Below are 20171 nucleotides of genomic sequence, written 5' to 3'. Positions count from 1 at the left end.
CCTGCCTCTATTCCTGTAGCATTGTCCAACTCCACCCCATCCTTATTCCATCCACAGCTGAAATTCTTATCTGTGCCATTGTTACAGCTAGACATGACTATTCCAGTACTTTCTTGGCTGATTTCCCATCTTCTATTTTCCATAAATTTGAATTCACCTAAAACACTCCTGCCTATGTCTTAACCCACACCAAATCCTATTCACACATCGGCCGTGTACTTGCTGACCTGCACTGGCTCTAGTCCTTGTTTTTTTTTAATGTTTCCATGGCCTCCCTCAGCTCTATTTATGTAATCTCCTATAGCCACATCACCCTCCCCAACCTGTAGCTGCCTGAGGCCTGAGCTCTGGAATTGCCTCCTCAGACCTTTCTGCTCACTTTTCTCCTTTAAGGGGCTCCTTCAACTTACTTTTTTGGCCAAGCCTCTAATGTAATGTCCCCTTATGTGATCCAGTGTCAAAATTGTTTGACAGCAAAACTATGGAGTATCTTGAGACATTTTGTTATAATTTAATTCCAGATTTCCCAATGGAAATATTTTCTCTTACTACACTATCAAATCCTTCAGTTATTTTAAACAAAGGAAATTTGCTGTCAATAAGAGGTCTTCTTTATAATAGGGTGGACCCTATGGAACATCATCGTGCAAGGTTGCTTTTCAGGCTGGAGGTCCATGACTAGTGGTGTTCCACCGAGACCTCTACTGTTTTGTAATTATATAAATGACTCAGATGAAAATGTAGATGGTAAGGTTAATAAGTTTACAGAAGTAACAAAGACCAGTATAGAAGTTTGTCAAAGGATTCAGAGGGATATAGATCAGTTGCAGATATTGATGGAGAAATGGCAGATGGAGTTTAATCCAGGTAAGTGTGAGGTGCACTTTGGCAGATGAAATGTTAAGGAAAAGTATACAGTTAATAGCAGGACCCTGAACAGCATTAATGTACAGAGGGATCTTGGGGGTCAAGTCCATAGCTCCCTGAACGTGGCCATGGAAGTCGATAGGGTGATAAAGAAGGTGCATGGTATACTTGGCTTTATTGGTCAGGGAACTGAGTACAAGAGTCAGGATGTCATGTTGCAGCTTTAAAAGACTTTGGTTAGGCCACACTTAAGAGTCACCAATTCTGGTCACCACATTACAGGAAGGATGTGGAGGGTGCAGAAGAGGTTTACCAGGGTGCCGCCGAGATTAGAGGCTATGAGCTATAAGGAGAGGCTAGGAAAACTCGGATTGTTTTTCTCTTGAGCGGTGGAGGCTGCGGGGAGACTCGATACAAGTCTATAAGGTTATTAGTTGCACAGACAGGGTTGGCAGTCAGAATCCTTTTTCCCAGAGTTGGAATGTCTAAAACTAGAAGGCACTCATTTAAGGTGAGAGAAGGAAACTTAAAAGGAGATGTGAGGGGCAAGTTTTTTTACGCAGAGGGTGGTAGGAGTATGGAACATGCTGCCAGGGTGGTGGTATAATTAGATACGATAGGAGCGTTTAAGAGACTTTTAGATAAGCACACAAATATGAAAGAAATGGAGCGATTTAGACAAACGGCAGGAAGAAGGAATTTGTTTAATTTGGCATCATGTTTGGCACAACATCATGGGCGGAAAGGTCGGTTCCTGTGCTGTACAGTTTTGTGTTCTATATTCATTGCTGAATACAACACTGAGCATCAATTTTATTCCCCTCCTTCATTCCACTGATATCATTGGAAGGGACCAAGAGGGGGTATTTAAAAAGACAGGAAAAGGGAGACAGGAGGAGAGACCAGGCAAAAAAGAAAGAGAGAAAGAGACATTGAGATAGAGAAGGAAGGCGATAAGGAGAGAGAGATAGAGAAACAGATTGATAAGCAGAAAGTGATCAGAAGAGAGATAAAGGGAAACTGAGAATGAAGGGAAAGGTGATAGTGAGCAATCTTTGTTAAAGATTTGTCACCTTGTAAACTGCTCCTTCGCCCATCTGCACCAACAATAACATCGAAGGTAAAGTCTGAGACGGGGTGATCATTGGGCCGCACCTCTGCTCGCCATCCTGGTCCTACATTCAAGTGTGGGATAATTAGTTACATTGGCAAATGCAGTATTCCATTGTTATAGAACTAAACAGTTTAATATGATTTGTAACTTTTAAATAGTCCCCATCAACATTCAGTGGTCCTCTTCATTGTGTTGACACATTCAAAAGCTTGAAGATTAAAATGTTCAAAGGACCTTTAAAATATTTTTGCTAATATGACTAGTTGACAAAACAATAGAATATAAAAAAAATCTGGATGTACCAAAGTAATTTAGTTTGACTGGATTAATCTTGTATATACAGCAGTGACAAACAAAGGTGAGAGGCTGGAAATTCTCTGCTTAATAACATCTTCTGACTCCCCAGAGCCTGTCCATCCCCTACAAGGGACATGTCAGGAGTGTGATGGAACTCTGTCGATTTGACTGGATGAGCGCAGCTCTGATAACCCTCAAGAAAATTTAAATCACCCAGGACTTTTTTTAAAAAATGCATTCATGGAAATTCATATCATAACACACTGGCTTGAAACAATATCCCTTCATTGTTGCTTGGTCAGAATCCTAAGGTCCATCCCTAACAGCACCGTGAATGGACCTATACCAGCTGGACTGAACAGTCCACCACCACCTTCTCAAGTGCAAATAGTCAGGTGCAATAAAATCTGTTCTTGTTACATCCCATAAATATATAAAATTGCTATTAATGTAGATTCTCAGTATACTTACAAGAAAAAGAGATTAGACCCGAGCAGACATTTTCTCAAATCCTTCATATTGATCCATAAATGTAATAATTAACTCTATAATAATGTAGCAAGCTATGTTACTGGACTATTCACGCAGAAAACTTGAGTTGAAACACCATCTTGCATTTTGAGAGTTCGGTTGATAAAATCTTGAATAACAAACCGGGTATTAGTAAAAGTGACTATGAACTGTCGATCATTGTAAAACCTGAACTAATTCATTCGAGTCTGTTTAGGGAAAGAGGTGCTGTCCTTACCCAGTCTGTATCTAAAGTGGTTCCAGTGCCATGTTAAAAGGAATAATGTTTAACTGCCCCTTCTGAAGTGATCTAACAACATACTCAGCAGCATCAAATCTGCAGTCGGCAGTTTAAGAAGGCAGCTCCCTTCAGCTCTCAGGTCATCGAGCAGAGTGCAATAAACATCACCTTCACTTGCAACAGGCACATCCAGAGAATTATGCTTATAAGATGGACAAAATTCACTGTGTGGTCTCTAATTAACATTTTTCACAGCAAATGGAGATATCTAGAATTTTCTCCTTTGTTTAGCGAGCAGTTAAATCTTCCCTCCTTTCTAATGAGGTCCACATTCTAATGCAAACTGAGTAAAGGAGGTGTAAGAGGATAACTAATGAACAAAGCAGTGTTTATATTCATTACTTTGTTTAAATTATGTGGAACGGACTCCTGGGCAGTTATTACACTGATGATTTGTGGACACACAGTGTCAGACTTGACTTAAGTGTGTGCTAGAAACTCTGACAAACTTGAAGTGGCCACTCAGAACATCAAGGCAGTTTGGATGGGTTGTTAGCTGACATTCTTGGAGTGCCAGAAATACTTTCCAGGCGGTGACTATTATTATCTTTGAGAAAGTTATAATCAGGGCACAGTTGACCACTTTGGACTGAGCAGGAGGCAAGCCCGGCTCCTATTTGCACACTTGCGATGCACTATACTTATCCAGTCAGAGATGAACATACTGAAAAAATTGAGACATGCAGTGCGGGTGCATTTCCTGCAAGTCCCACTGTCACACAATGCATTTTCTGAAACAGTAACTGTGGAACGAGTACCAAACTCAGCAAAGCTCTTTGGGCAGCATCTCAAAATGCCTCAAGGAGGCAACACCACCTCCACTCAATCACAGGTGTTACCCATAATTGGAACTAGGTCACTGTTCCTTCATTGCTCCTGGGCTAATATTCCTGGAACTGCCTTCTTAGTAACATTCTAGATGTACCTACACCATAGGGACTGCAGCAGTTCGACAAATTGGCTCACCAACACCTTTGGAAGTAGGGATGTATAAAAGCACCATTCACATCCTAAGAACCCTTTTCTAAAAGTACTAGATTTCAAATATGTAAAAGAATTTGAACTAAAGCAGCCCATTCCCTTTACACACTGTTGATTTTCTAAGTGTTTAATTGGGAGAGACAGAGAGTTGTCATGCCACTGGACAAGTAATCCAGAGGCCTGGATTCATGCTTCAGAAATTCAAAATAAAGTCCTGCAACTGCTGGAAATCTGAAATAAAAACACAGAGTGTTGGCAAAACTCAGCAGGTCTGTCAGCAATTGTGGAGAAAGAAACCGAGTTAATGCTTCAAGTCCAGTATGAATCAGCTCCTTCTTCAGAAGAAGCAACTTCCATGTTTTTAGCCTGCCAGGAACAAAGTTAATTAGGATGGTGGAGAGATTTTCCAAATTAACCTGTCTAAAGGTGTTACATCACAGCTCTGGAGAAGGCGAGACTTGAACTCAGGTCTCCTGGTTCAGAGGTAGGGACACTACAGCTATACCACAGGAGCCTGTTGCAGCAGTGATGGGAAAAGGCCCTTAACTGCTCATTTTATTGAACACTGAGAGGCCTTAATTGGTAGTGAGTCAGGGGGCCCAACCTTCCCACCCAGAATTTAATTTCTGACGGAGCAGGAACAGAGTAGCACCTCTCCACCTCATTGCCTGCCCTTCCTGCCATTCTTCCCATCATTTCTTTGGATGGGAAAATCCTGGAGTGAGATACTTAGGAATATCTGTGTGCCACAGGCGAGGCAACTGCCAAATATTTATTCAACGGTAGGGAAATTACTTTCAGGGAAATATATACAGATTTTTAAAAAACGATTTTAACTGAGCACCATGTACCTCAATAAAATTTATAAACAAAAGTTTCCAACTTGAGGCCACCAAGACCTCTGACTCCATTTAACCTGTCTCTCTAAAGCACCAGAAGTCACGAGTTCAACCCAAGCTACCTCCAATACTTGACAATACTGTGTATGCTAGAAACCCAACATAAAAACCATAAAATGCAGCCAACAGTCCGTGGGTCATTAATTTCACGATCGTATTTGTAACCTGGCTAAGTGAAAGTAACCATGAAGCTATCAGTTTGTCTTAAACCTAATCCAATTCACAAAATTATTTATGACAATATTTCTCAAGTTTGTTGATGACACAAAACTGTGAGAGTGCTGAGGAAGCTGTAGAGAAGCTTCTAGGTAATTTATACAGTTAATCCCTTCTCCTTTTAAAGATTGGTTTCTCTAATATTTCCTCATGATTCAAATTAGGCTCATGGGTCATCTTTGTTGAATCTCCAGGGCTTGAATATTTTCCTTACATTTGAGCAAGCAAACCTAGACATTGCACTGCAGGTGCAACATGACCACAGCACAGACAGTACCAGGGTCAGAGGAGTATTCAGCACAAAAGGCTGCATTTGACCCATCATGGCCAAGTCAGCTCTTGGGAAGAACTATTCATTTGGTGCCATTCTGCTCTGTTCTGTCCCAATTGCCTATAAATGTCTCCCTTTTCAATATTTATCCAATTTTCTTAATCTGACTTCTTCCACTCTCTGCTGAGCCAGAAGGGGGTAGTTAAAATCCTAATCCCGAGATTCAAGCACAGAATCTTGGCTATCGTTCCCAGTGCCACATTAAAGGTGTGTTTATTGTCAAAGGATGAAACATTGAACAATCTGCACATTCAAAATGGATGTGGAATATCCAGGGGAACTATGAAGACAGTAGTTGAATGCTCTTTAGGGCTTTGAGCCAACATTTAGGTTTCAATCAGTAACATCAGGTTATCTGACCATTACCAGAATGCTGTTTGTGGAATCATGATGTGTACAAATTGGCCGCCATACTTCCAGGGACTCAACTTCAAAAAAAAATGTGCTTAATTGGCTCTAAAATACTTTGAGATATCCTGGAATCATGAAAGGAAGTACAAAATTGCAAGTTCTTCCTTATTTTGGGGATAGTGGGTGGCACAGAAAATGACAGCTCTGGTGAATTTGTATAAAGAACGAAGATTGCTGCGTGAATGGAAGGTTCAGTAGGTGGGCTGTAGAAGGGAACTGTCTGGGTTTGTCCTGACTTCTCTCTCCAGACATTTGTACAGAGGCGAGTCAGTAAGGGAAATGCCTTACTGTGGACTGAGAAACATGCAGCACTAAAACATAATAGTATAAGTGAAGAATGCTTGATGAGTTTATCAAGATACTTTGAACACTGTGTTTTTGAGCATAATTAACGTGTATGGATAAGGTTAATGTATACTTGATCATAAGTACATCATGTTGTTGTGATTCAATGTAACAAATGGAGGGTTTTAGATGACACTAACAGCACAGACGATGAAACAGATACTCTGACGTGCGTCACAATTTCTTTACAGAAGGCAATGAGTACCCATGGAGAGACAGGAACAAGGATTTTTTTAAAACAGCTCAAGGCACAAGTTGGAATTCTAAGCTTCAATATATAGATCGGGCTTGTATTCCCTTGAGGTTAGAAGATTGCGAGATGGGAGTGATCAAATTCAGGCGTTCAAAATTATAATGGATTCAGCAGAATTGATAAAAAGCAACCATAAATAAGGGAACTAGAATGGGGGGTGGGGGTTCTTTCTCTCTGCAAAGAACAAAGATTAAGTCAAAATATCAAAGAACATATCCCTTGCTCTGTTCACAACAGAGAGGTACTGAGCATGCCCACCCATGATCATGTACACACAAAACTCAAAACACTATGCTCAATATGCGATGATTCTGAAACGAGACAACAATTGCTGAATAATCCCCACTGTGCAAAGAATTATACTGACAACTATTCTAGGATGGTCAGTCAGGCTCACAATGTGATACAATGTACAGAATGAAAGCGCATACAGTAATATCCAGAGGCATATTCTTTGCAAACAGAAAGCACATGCCCAGATGTTCTGCCTGTTTCAACTCAACAAAACAGGTGACCAACATTCTTCGGTTAATTTCTCAAAATAGAACCTTGATCGAAAGAGTCAACCTGCCTGTCTTAAAATTTAAACAAATTGGCAGTTATAGAGTCAGAGTCAAAGAAATGTACAGCATGGAAACAGACCCTTCAGTCCAACCCATCCATGCCGACCAGATATCCCAACCCAATCTAGTCCCACCTGCCAGCACCTGGCCCATATCCCTCCAAACCCTTCCTAATCAAATACCCATCCAAATGCCTCTTAAATGTTGTAATTGTACCAGCCTCCACCACTTTCTCCGGCAGCTCATTCCATACACGTACCACCCTCTGCATGAAAAAAGTTGTCCCGTAGGTCTCTTTTATATCTTTCCCCTCTCACCCTAAACCTATGCCCTCTGGACTCTTCGACCCCAGGGAAAAGACTTTGTCTATTTATCCTATCCATGCCCCTCATAATTTTGTAAACCTCTATAAGGTCACCCCTCAGCCTCCGATGCTCCAGGGAAAACAGCCCCAGCCTGTTCAGCCTCTGCCCATAGCTCAAATCCTCCAACCCTGGCAACATCCTCATAATTCTTTTCTGAACCATTTCAAGTTTCACAACATCTTTCCAATAGGAAGGAGACCAGAATTGCATGCAATATTCCAACAGTGGCCTAACCAATGTTCTGTACAGCCACAATATGACCTCCCAACTCCTGTACTCAATACTCTGACCAATAAAGGAAAGCATACCAAACGCCTTCTTCATTATCCTATCTACCTGCAACTCCACTTTCAAGGAGCTATGAACCTGCACTCCAAGGTCTCTTTGTTCAGCAACACTCCCTAGGACCTTACCATTAAGTGCATAAGCCCTGCTAAGATTTGCTTTCCCAAAATGTAGCACCTCACATTTATCTGAATTAAACTCCATCTGCCATTTCTCAGCCCATTGGCCCATCTGGTCAAGATCCTGTTGTAATCTGAGGTAACCCTCTTTGCTGTCCACTACACCTCCAATTTTGGTGTAATCTACAAACTTACTAACTGTACCTCTTATGCTCGCATCCAAATCATTTATGTAAATGACAAAAAGTAGAGGACCCAGCACCGATCCTTGTGGCACTCCACTGGTCACAGGCCTCCAGTCTGAAAAACAACCCTCCACCACCACCCTCTGTCTTCTACCTTTAAGCCAGTTCTGTATCCAAATGGCTAGTTCTCCCTGTATTCCATGAAATCTAACCTTGTTAATCAGTCTCCCATGGGGAACCTTGTCGAATGCCTTACTGAAGTCCATATAGATCACATCTACCACTCTGCCCTCATCAATCCTCTTTGTTACTTCGTCAAAAAACTCAGTCAAGTTTGAGAGACATTATTTCCCATGCACAAAACCATGTTGACTATCCCTAATCAGTCCTTGCCTTTCCAAATACATGTACATCCTGCCCCTCAGGATTCCCTCCAATAACGTGCCCACGACCAATGTCAGGTTTACTAGTCTATAGTTCCCTGGCTTGTCCTTACCACCCTTCTTAAAGAGTGGCACCATGTTAGCCAACCTCCAGTCTTCCAGCACCTCACCTGTGACTATCGATGATACAAATATCTCAGCAAGAGACCCAGCAATCACTTCTCTAGCTTCCCACAGAGTTCTAGGGTACACGTGATCATGTCCTTTATCTGCCAGTGATTGTCAAACTAGCGAATTCTCCACAGAAATACCTCCACTCACCAATCAATCATCACTTTTTCTCTCATACAGTATAAATAATGTTTTCCTTTTTATTGACATTTCTTGAGAATTGTCCTAAGGAGTGCAAGATGTAAATATTTGGCAAAAGGTGTCTTTTTTTTTCAGAAATATGAAAATCTCATGTCCTAAAAAAATCTGAAAAGACAAAACTGGTTTCAGTAAACATGACTGCGAAGCTGTCAAAAGCCAAATGATTTGTTCATGGCCTTTTAGAGAAGGAAACCAGTCATCCTTACATCACACTCCTTATTTGTGTGTTGTAGAGTCCTTTGTTGAATCCATCAGGAAGGATGTGAGCCTGACAGGGGGGGACTATTCCAGGCAGCAGAGGCCAGCAGGTCAAAGCCTCCCTGGACATGGATGACATTGTCATTTTCTGCTCAAATCCATGCCTGTGTGCAGACTCATGAGCATTTGTGCCTCCAGAGCCAAGGTAAATCAAAGTAAAAGCAAGACTATGTTCCATGGGAATTGGGCTGACTGATCCTTTATCCCCTTTACCCTCAGGTCAGATTATCTGAAGATGATGGGAATAGGGTTCAGGGGGCCAGGGCATGCACAAAGTGTCAGGAGGAGTACATCACCAAGGTGGGGCAGTAACTGGACTTTTAGGAGCTCCATCGCAGGGAAAAACTTGGTCATCAAGTGTAGGGCACTCCGTCATTGTATATGTGGCAGGTCTCAACCATTTCCAGAGCCTGAGCCATTGCCGTCACCCGAACCTCTTCAACTACATCTGGAGATCTAAGATGAACCGTGTCCGCAGGGACACCTTGTACAAAGCTCTGAATAAAGGGGCGAGAAACATACCCAACGCCATCCTCATACTGACGGCCACCCTTGTGTCTGGCTGCATCAAGCTGTGTGTAGACAAACATCAAGTGTCACTATGTACTGAGGTCCCCTGTCCCTGCAGTTGTGAAGGATGGGCCTGGCCTCACTGCCACACAATGCTCCAAGTAGTTGGACCGCTCTGTATCACCTGTCCTTTGTGGAAAAACTTGCAAAGAGAAACACCTTTGACCACAAGTCCATTAGGAAGTGGTCTGCACTTGGCATCCTCAAAACCCTGAGGGAAAAGGAAAGGGTGGGACCTGATGGTTGTTCCCTGAGCAGATTGTTTGGCAGAATGCCTCATCGCCAGATCTTTCCAACAAACAGCAAGACATCACTTGGCTGGTGGTGAGAAGGCACTACCTGCGAGATCCTTCATGAACACCCAGTCTGTCTGCACCACTGTGCACTGCCCTGAATTGACTGCAGGGGGTAGAGACTGTCACACGTATCCTTTTGGAATGTGCCTTTGCAAAGGAAGTCTGGAGAAAGATGCAATGATTTTTGTTGAGGTTTGTCCCAAGCAATTTTATGTCACAGGATTCTGTACTCTACGGGGTGTTCCCCAAGACGCACACCCAGACAAACATCAACTGTGCCTGGAGGACCATCAATTCAGTGAAAGGCGCTCTTTGCTCTGCCTGAAACATGTTGGTTTTCCTGAGCAAGGAGTTGACCCTGACCAAGTGTTCAGACTGGAACATTCCAAGGTCCAGGACTAAATGCTGAGTGACACGCTGAAGCTTGGGGCAGCTGTTGCCAAGGTGCAGTGGGGAAAGACCACCATCTTAGATCTTTCTGCTGAAGTTAAACATGATTCCATTCAGTTATTCGAGCCCCCCCACCGCCAACAAAGTGCCTCAAATATACGTAAATAGTCTCTTGTGCAAATAAGAAATGCTTTTGGCTTCTTTGTTGGATAGAGTCAAACTCCAATGTTTGTTTGTTTCTTCATATGCTACTGTATGGAACTGAACTGCTTCAGTGAATATGTATGTATATAAAGATATTAAACTTCCCTGTGTATTAAATCCTTGATCAGCAGTTCAAGATGATAGCTCATTCTCGCCGGAAGACTATAAATGTTGGCCTTGTCAGTTGGGCCCATGTTTTGAGAATCATTTTAACAAAACGCAGGTTTGCTGTCCTATAATTCCTCCTCTGTCTTGATATTTTAGCATCAGTTTATTTAGCACATTGGATCATTTATTTATATTGGAAACACAATAGTTGCTGTTATTAAACGCCATTAAAGACACTGGGACCTGGTGCGATGAAAACAGAAGTTGGGTATATCAATCACTGTTAAGACAACAGTCTGGCTTGACATAATCCTGAAACCAGAGACCACTTGACCAACCAATCCTGTTGATGTTCACTTTTCAATTATATGATCAATCTAAGTCCCCTATATTTAGTACCAGTTTTGTGGGGAAGTCAAGTTAACCTTATTACTTCTCATTCTTCACATATTTTTGGACTGTAAGCATAGCAATATTAACAATTTGACCTTGGCAGGATGTGGAGCATGTCACAGGATTCTTTCATGGTCCTCACATTATGTTGGCAACTCCACTGGGTCCAATAGAATTTTCCACCATGGGCCTGTTTCTGTGCTGTACAGTTCTATGACTACATGACTCTACTGAATGACCTGAAGTCCAGACTGAAGAAAACTTTTCATGGCAAAAGAACTGGGAGGGGGTGAAATATATTCATTAATGCTGCTGGTTGTTAATAGGTGGAATGCATTTTCGGAAAGTGCAATGGAAACTGATTTGATAATGACTTTCAAACAGGAACTGGATAAATATTCAAAAAGGAAATACAGTAATTGCTCTAATTTTGTAGCTATTTCAAAGAACTTATACAGACATGATGGGCCAAATGGCCTCCTCTTGCACTTTAAGATTCTATCATGCTAACTTCACACATTGGTGTGTCATGATTTGGAGATGCCAGTGTTGGACTGGGGTGTACAAAGTTAAAAATCACACACCAGGTTATAGTCCAACAGGTTTAATTGGAAGCACTAGCTTTCGGAGCAACGCTCCTTCATCTGGTGACAACCACCTGATGATGGAGCATCGCTCTGAAAGCTAGTGCTTCCAATTAAACCTGTTGGACTATAACCTGGTGTTGTGCGATTTTTTAATATTGGAGTGTAGCACATTAAAACTGCAATATTTAGATACAAAGTAAAGGCCATTAATTCTCCCATACTTTGATACCAACCTTTGATCTCTGGATTTGCAAGGTAATCAAAAAGTAATCACATTTCTAAACTATGATATCTCAAGGTTAACGTCTGATGCATAGCCAATGTTGTAATGTAGGAAACATGCCAACTTGCACACAGTAGTAACAACAGTAATAAGATAATGACCAGGTAATTGGGACTTTCATAAAAACTGAAAGAACTGCGTATTCTATAAATCAGAAATAAAAGCAGAAATTGCTGGAAAAGCTCAGCAGGTCTGGCAGCATCTGTGAAGAGAAATCAGAGTTAACATTTCAGGTTGGGTCACCGGACCCAAAACGTTAACTCTGATTTGTCTTCACAGCTGGTGCCAGACCGACAGAGCTTTTCCAGCAACTTCTGCTTTTGCTTCTGAATTAGGTCTTTCAATTTGATTTGATTTATTATTGGCATGTGTACTGAGGTACAGTGAAAAGTGCTGTCTTATGTGCAGAGAGAGATCAGCATTAACATAAGAGAGATCCTTTCAAAAGCCTGATAGCAGTGGGGAAGAAGCTGTTCTTGAATCGGTTTGTATGTGTATTCAAACTTTTATATCTTCTGCCTGATGGAAGAGAGTATAACCAGGGTGGGAGGGGTCTTTGACTATGTTGGCTGCTTTCCCAATGCAGAATGAAGTACAGATGAAGTCAATAGATGGGAGGCTATTTTGGTGATGGACTGGGCTGTATGGGCCAGGGATAACTTCTTTGAAATAATGCCATGGGATTTTTTTTACATCTATTCAAGCAGGCAGATGATGGCTCTGAAAACCAGATCACCAACAGAGCAGTGCTCTCTCAGGATCTCACTGCAGTGTCAACTTTAGTTTCAGTACTCAAGATCTGGAGTAGGTCTTGAATCCAGACTCTAATGATTCAGAGGCAAATGGGCTACCAACTGAGCTATAGCTGACACTGCAATTCGATTGGGTTGACCATAGGGGATTAGTAGCTAGCCTCAGTGCATTGTAGACCATGGAAAACAGTCCCACAGTCTGTGTGTGCAGCCTGACCTATGCCACCAGGACAAGGGTCTTGTGGAAATCCTGAAGCAGAAGTTGCTGGAAAAGCCTGCCATGGTTAATTTGCTTGCATAGTATGAGCAGCATGCTTATTATGCAAGGACCTAGGATTATGATATTAGTTGTCACTTGGAGAGCTGAAAGGGAGCTGGTTCGTGTTGCGTTGGGGAGATGGAGAAAGAGGTGAAGCAGAGTGAGCGAGAGAAAGAGTGAGAGAGAGAGAGAGAGAGAGAGAGAGAGAGAGAGAGAGAGAGAGAGAGAGAGAGAGAGAGAGAGAGAGAGAGAGAGAGAGAGAGAGAGAGAAAGAAAGAAAGTTAAGAATGAAATTACAAACTTACTTGGGCTTTCCTGATCCTCGGAGGGCTCCAGTAACTGCACAAACTCCACGTTCACTTGGATCTCCACACCCAGTAATAATGCTACTTTAACCAGTATGAGCTGTAGTTGCCGAATACCTAACAACACAACAGTGAAACAGGTACAACGTTAGAGGGCTCTGGGAATCGAGCAGGCTGGATAGAATTATGTGAAAAACTCTTTGCAAGAGATATCCGGACAGCCCGGTAGCTCAGTGCTTAGCCATGCTGCTTCACAGTGTCAGGGACCTAGGTTCGATTCCAGCCTCACCCGACAGTCTGTGCAGAGTTTGCACATTCTCCAGGTGTTCTGGTTTCCTCCCACAATCCAAAGGTGTGCAGGTTGGGTAGACTGACCATGTTAAATTGCACACAGTGTGCAGGGATTTGCAGGCTAGTTGGATTAGCTATAGGAAATGCAAGGTTACAATAGAGGGGTGGTTCTGGGTGGCATGCCCTTCAGAGGGTTGGTGCGGACTCAACGGGCTGAATGGCCTATTTCCACACTAATGATTCTGCGTGATGGGTGTTGTGTCATCCAGTGACTTCTCTTTAAGTCATTTCCAATGCTTTAAGATTGGAGCTAGAGGTTAGTTATCAAGTGAGAGTTCTTGAAGGTACTTACTAATGTGATCTATTGCTCCTGCACAGAACTTGCCATAAAATTTCTTCGCAGCCAGAGAACGCAGGTCGTGAATGGTGTACGGCCACAAGTGCAAGACATTATTTCTGGCAAAGGTCTCCCTCTTCTCTATCACCACCACTTTGCAGCCCAGGAAAGCCAGTTCAATGCTGGTGCGTAGACCACAAGGACCAGCTCCGATTATCAAACACTAAGAACAGAAACAGAGCCATCAGTAAAAACAGCAAGGCAGATGGGCCTAGGTTAAAGGGGAGAGAAAATGATATGAGCAAAGCACATTGGAAAATAAACAGAGAGAGAGGGAGTGACAAAAAGAGACTGAGAAAGAGATTGATTGAAAAAAGTGAGAGAGATAAAGGCAGAGGAAAGAGGGGGATATTTAAGTGGGAAAAAGGAAAGGAAAGAGCAGATCGGAAGAACAAAAGAAAATGACAAACATGCATTTATTTAATCCCTTACACTGTATACAGCCTTGTGAGAAGGTAGGAAATGAATCAATCAGATTGTATGTCAGGAAATCCCACAAAAAGCAGTGAGGTCTTTTTTATTTAGGGACAGTGGCTGGGGTTAACTACAGGTTAGGATATTGGGAAGAATTCCCCTGCTCTTCCCCACCATAACATTATAGGGTCCTTTGCCTTCAGGAGACGGTAGATGAGACCTGTTTTAAAGGCTCATTCGGCAGTTTGCAATTCACATCAGAGTTGACCCTCTGACAGAGCGAGGACTCCTCCTCAGGGCCTTGGCCAAAATCTCTTCCACAATCAACATGATATTATCACTTCCTGATTGTAGGAAGTGCTATGACTACATTTGCTGCTATGCTTTCTACGCAGCTACATTGATTCCACTTTGAAAGTATTTTATTGACCAACTGCTTTGTGATGGCCTCATAGGTGTCATGTGAATGCAAGTTCTTTCCTTCTGCTAACGCTGGGAGCTGATGGTCCCCAGAGCTGTTGGGAAGGTTGAGGTGGGGGCTTGGTCTAATATGCCGGCGAATCAAAGGACTGGATTTACTAGGTTGTGATCCCAACATTCTGGATCAGGAACTGTCATTGGATGATCCACTGCAAACCTCTCAGAAAGGTCCTTCAGGACCCTCATCCAATTAAGGGGAATGCGATGCCCAAGGAGGGGCCTTATGGTGAGGTCCAAGCCCATCGAGAGGGACGGATGCTGCCGAGATGGGTGGGAGAGTGTCAAGGTGCAGAAATAGGAGGCATATTTGTCAGCAAATGAAGAGGCATGACACTGGTAGGTCAAGGGGGCGTGGAAGGGAAACCCTTCGCAGGACTAATGATGGAGGAGGTTGCATCCTTTCACGCTCCTGGGCCTGTTACTGGGCACAGACTTTCCAGATCTGACAGGGTCCCTGGCCTACTCGGAGGCCACACCAACTTAACTGGTAGCCCCTGCACAGGTTGAGGGTTCATTCTGACATTGCGCCATCACTGTTTGCAAGATAACTCTCAAGTGGGACCTGAATTATGCTACTGGCCGTCTACAACAGTGTAGGGGGCAAATGACTCTTCCCAGCTTCCCTGGGAAAGGCTCCCTGAGGTGAGAATGTGCTCGGGATTCATCCTGATTTCATTGCCCTTCTTCTTCAAAATACCTCCATCTCCGCCAGGCAAGCAATACAGAGCCAAATGCTCTTTCCTGCTTTCCTCCTGTTAGCAGGAATAGACTATCCAAACCTTTGAGCCAACTCTGCAATTCAATAAGATTGTGACTGCTCTTCTATCTCAATTCCATTTTCCTGAACTATCCCCATATTCCATAATTGCCATTGCTCACAAAAATCTATGAATCTCTGTTTTGAATATAGTCAACAGTTGAGCATCTGCAGTGCTTTGGAATTCTAAAAATCCACAACATTTTCGCTGAAGAAATATCTCCTCATGCTTATTCTTAAACATCATTTTCTTCCTCTTCCTGTAGCAGGATGAAGTGATTTGAAAGTATGCTGGTCCATGACTGTAGGATTGATGGACTGTGTAATTCCTGTGTTACTGATTCATCAAGAACCACACAAAATTGTCAAATGTCCAGCTTGTGAACAGGAGGGGGGTTTATTGCCTTTTTTGGTGAATTATTAAATCTAGCAGAAAATGACTTAATCAAGCAGGATTTCAGACACGTTATCAAAGCATCTCATGATATAAACGTCTCCCAACACACACACACACACACCATTTGCATTTTAAATTTTCTTTCAAAACTAACTGACATCTTTAACTAAAATAAAAGAGCAAAAGTACTGCAGGATGCTGAAGACATGAAATATAAACAGAAAATGCTGAAGAAACTCAGCAGGCTAGACTGCATCTTTAGACTGAGTAGCCAAGTTAATGTTTCAATACGACTCTTCTTTGGAACTCATCTTTAACTCGTTCCTGATGAAGGGCTCCTGCCCAATGTGTTGATTTTCCTGCTCCTCGGATGTTGCCTGCTGAGCTTTTCCAGCACCACTCTAATCTTGACTCTGATCTGCAGTCCTCACTTTTGCCTTGTCTTCTTTAACTGTCTGGCCATGCTATTCTCTCAGCTCCAGAAGGGTTCACTTCACAACTTCAATGTCAGGTTCACGGTCCAAAAGAGGTACAGAGGTTGGGGTCAGGGTCGGGGAATGGGAGGTGGCGGAGGGGTAAAAGTGGGTAGATTACACCCAGGCCTCAGTCTGCAGGTGGTGACCCTGCCATCGAGTGCCTGCTACTGAGTGAGCTGAAATTGTCATCCCTCTCAAAATCAAGTGAAATCGACTGAAATTGGCTGCATGCTCTGTCTCTCAATCTCATTCTTGCTGCTAGCTTTTAACCTGCTGTCTGTCACTCTCTCATTTTGACTCACTCACTCTGTCTGTTACTCCCTGTCTCTCACTCTCTGTAATCAGCCTCATTCTCATCCTCTCTGCAGTAACACCATTGTTGATTATAAAGAGGGCAAACTGAAAGCTTTAGAGAGGCAACTACGACATGGTCTAATTTCACTGGCTGTAACTAAGTGCAGTCTTCAATCTTTATTTAATCAATGGTTCACCTCACCCCCAAGAGCTTCGCTGGCTTCAAATCCATTCACTTAAGAACCTTTAGTTACCGTGATACTCTTATAGTATGTGAGATTATTTCCCAACTCCTTTCTTCCCTGTGCCCTATCATAACCCAAAACCATTACCACTTGTTGCCACAGAGTCTGCAGGAAAAACAGAGTGAATTTACCCACAGCTCTTCACTCCTTGCAGAAAGGAGTGACTCCGTGTGGGCGGCACGGTAGCACAGTGGTTAGCACTGCTGCCTCACAGCGCCAGAGACCCGCCTTTGGCGACTCTCGGTATGGAGTTTGCACATTCTCCCCGTGTCTGCGTGGGTTTCCTCTGGGTGCTCCGGTTTCCCCTCATAATCCAAAAATGTTTAGGTTAAGTGAATTGGCCACACTAGATTGCCCATAGTGTTAGGTGAAGGGGTAAATGTAGGGGAATGGGTCTGGGTGGGTTGCGCTTTGGCGGTTGGTGTGGGCTTGTTGGGCCGAAGAACCTGTTTCCACACTGTAAGTAATCTAACCTAAAAAAAAGTGTGGTTAGAATGAATGACATCCAATCGCCTTTCTACCGTTACCAAAACTCCAAATGATGGTTCAAAAAGTCTTGAATTGCCTTCCCAATTCACCTGGTGAGTTGCTTATTGGGAATTTGTGTTGCAGAGGTTTCGTCCCCTGTCTAGGTGACATCCTCAGTGTTTGGGAGCCTCCTGTGAAGCGCTTCTGTGATGTTTCCTCCATTTCAATTCCCAATTTCAATTAGAAACCCCCAGCACCGCTTTGAGAAAGGCAATTAGGATTAGGCAATAAATATTCACTTTGCCAGTGATGCTCACACCAAGACCAAATTGAAAACTGTTTGTCAGTGAACTCAACGTGATTAACGCCATACATTTGATTTGGTTTGTTTTACAGTTTACTTTAAAAAGAGTGTTGAGGTTTGTGCACTGTAAATTTTTGATATATTTTAGGTTTGTTTTCTGAAGCCGAATCCACCCCCCTGCCCCCCCCCCCCCCCCCAAGTGTTATGCAAGGGGAATTATGACCCCACCGGAGTCTTCAGGTAATTTTGGGTTAAATGTCAGGTAAACAGCATTCACTTTAAAAAGATTCAAAGATTCAATCAATAAGCACATCGATCTGGACCCACTGCAACGGACAGCTGGAACTGACAACTGGAAGCGGCAGATACAAATCACTATAAATGCCGGAGGAAACATCACAGAAGCGCTTCACAGGAGGCTCCCAAGCACTGAGGATGTCACCTAGACAGAGGATGAAACGTCTGCAACACAAATTCCCAGCTCGGCGAACAGAACCACAACAACTTTAAAAAGAATAAAATTTTGATTTCTATAGTGCCTTTCGTCACCTCACGATACGTTTGAAGTGAAGTCACTGCTCTCATGTGGGGAAAGTGGCAGCAAGTTCCCATAAACAATACTGAGATAAAGAGCCGAGCTGTTTTTAAGAGGTTAGTTGAGGGGTAAATATTGACCTATGAACCAGAGAGACTTCCCTGTTCTTTGTTGAAAGTGTGTCAGAAATCAGTCATGGAAAGCTGAAAGGGCAGCTAGGCTTTGGTTTAACATCTCATCACAGAAACTGCAAACACTGTGTAGAACCTCGACAGTCAAGAGCATTAATTTAGATTATCTGCTCATGTCTTGGGAGTGATGTTTGAACCGAGGACCTACTGACCCATAGGCTAGATTGCTCCCTACTGAGCTGAATCAATGCCACACTCAGATGCAAATTCAGTTGAGGTTAATCTTCTTCTTCTTCACCATCAACTTCTCAAGGACAATTAGAGAGAAACAACAAATAATGGTCTTCAAACTGTCTTGTTTCATTGAGTTCTTTTGAGTAATTTGATAGAAGTTCCTCTTTTTCTGACACTCTTTGGGATAGCTCATGCCATCACATTGCTTCAACTGATTTTAGAATGTTCTGCAGTTCTGATGGTATCTAACACTAGTCATGGAGATGCCAACATACTTGGCATCAATGGATTCTAAACCACCAAGGCACAGCTGTCCACATTAGATTAATGCTGGGGGATAACTTTATGAAAAATCCATTTTCAGGAAGTGGACAGGGCCTGCATTTATTACTCATCTGTAATTTGCCTGAGAAGGTAGAGATGGCAATATTCTACAACCCATTACAGAGAGCAGGTTACAGATTAGGAACCAACAAGTGCTAGTACTGCAGAACTTCAGGTATCTACTCATATGGAGCAACTGTAAATATTCATGTGTCTGTGGGGCAGGTTTTAAAATGAGAGAGTTTGCTTGTAACTTAGTGATGTCATCTTTACAACAAACTCCATGGGGAGTGAATAATCCATCATCCTGTTTTTATTGGCCCGTTCCTGGTTCCCAGCTTTAGGTAGCAGGAAAACTAATCAGTGCTGGCCACAGCATGCGGAAATATTTTGCACTGAAAATTATTATTTGCTTGCTGTTACATTCTAAAGAGAAGGAACTCCCAAAGGAAGAACCTTCCTTCTCCTGTAAATCAACTTTTTAATGAAACTTGCAGCAACTATTTCTTGGTGCTCTCTTCAATCCAATACTTTCTCCAGTTGAGATCAAATTTTCGTTTTGCTTAGCTGACGCCTACCATTCATGAATAGACATCACTCATCTCCAAATGAAACTATTTGTTGTTTCTGTCTTTTCATACCGTTTCTTGAATAACAGAGTATTGTGAAGCAAAGGGTGGATTCACAAGAAGATTAACTAGGGTGTTATTTCTATAACTTGGCACTGTTAACTGAGAAGTGGATAATAGGAGATTCTAATATGGAGTGCTTTCCACTTATCCTGCATTAAGGAGAAGATAGATTATTCCCTAGGGGATAAACGTGCAAAAGATATGGTGACATGGTGAGACGGAGCAAGTAAAAGGGATTCCCCATGAAGCACAATCACTGCAAGGAGCAGATGGACCGAATGGCTAATGTTTGTGTTGTGTATTCCATTCAATTCCTTGTAATCCTGAAGGGGTTGGCTTTATTTATCCACATTCACAACAGCAGCCGACAATCCCTCAGAGTGCAGAGTGACATAAAGGTTGCTGCTTTGCTGACTGAAATAGTGAAATTAACCCAACTCAGAGCATTGCTCAGATTCCCATCATTTCTGCAGATGTGGATTAAATGAACTAATGTGGAAATGAGTTTTGTTTTAATTTGTTCATGGGATGTAGGCGTCACTGGCCAAGTCAGCATTTATTGACCATCCCAATTTGTCCAGAAGGCAGGT

At 42.6% G+C, this 20171-nt stretch overlaps 1 protein-coding gene across 14 annotated transcripts in view; it reads right to left on the bottom strand.

Moving 5' to 3' along the window:
- LOC140493717 (F-actin-monooxygenase MICAL2-like) overlaps window positions 1–20171 on the bottom strand; it is a 281189-nt gene that overhangs the window by 166745 nt on the left and 94273 nt on the right. For all 14 annotated transcript variants that reach the window (XM_072592483.1, XM_072592479.1, XM_072592486.1 and 11 more), the window contains 3 exons: window positions 13846–14053; window positions 13203–13319; window positions 1941–2042 (listed from right to left, as the gene is read on the bottom strand). In XM_072592483.1, the coding sequence (XP_072448584.1) occupies window positions 1941–2042; window positions 13203–13319; window positions 13846–14053 (427 nt within the window). The remainder of the gene's footprint in view (window positions 1–1940; window positions 2043–13202; window positions 13320–13845; window positions 14054–20171) is intronic.

Source organism: Chiloscyllium punctatum, chromosome 22, assembly GCF_047496795.1.
Source record: "Chiloscyllium punctatum isolate Juve2018m chromosome 22, sChiPun1.3, whole genome shotgun sequence".
In the NCBI taxonomy this organism is placed as follows: Eukaryota; Metazoa; Chordata; class Chondrichthyes; order Orectolobiformes; family Hemiscylliidae; genus Chiloscyllium; species Chiloscyllium punctatum.
Note: the sequence above shows the minus strand (reverse complement) of the source record. Positions and strands in the feature narration are given on the sequence as shown.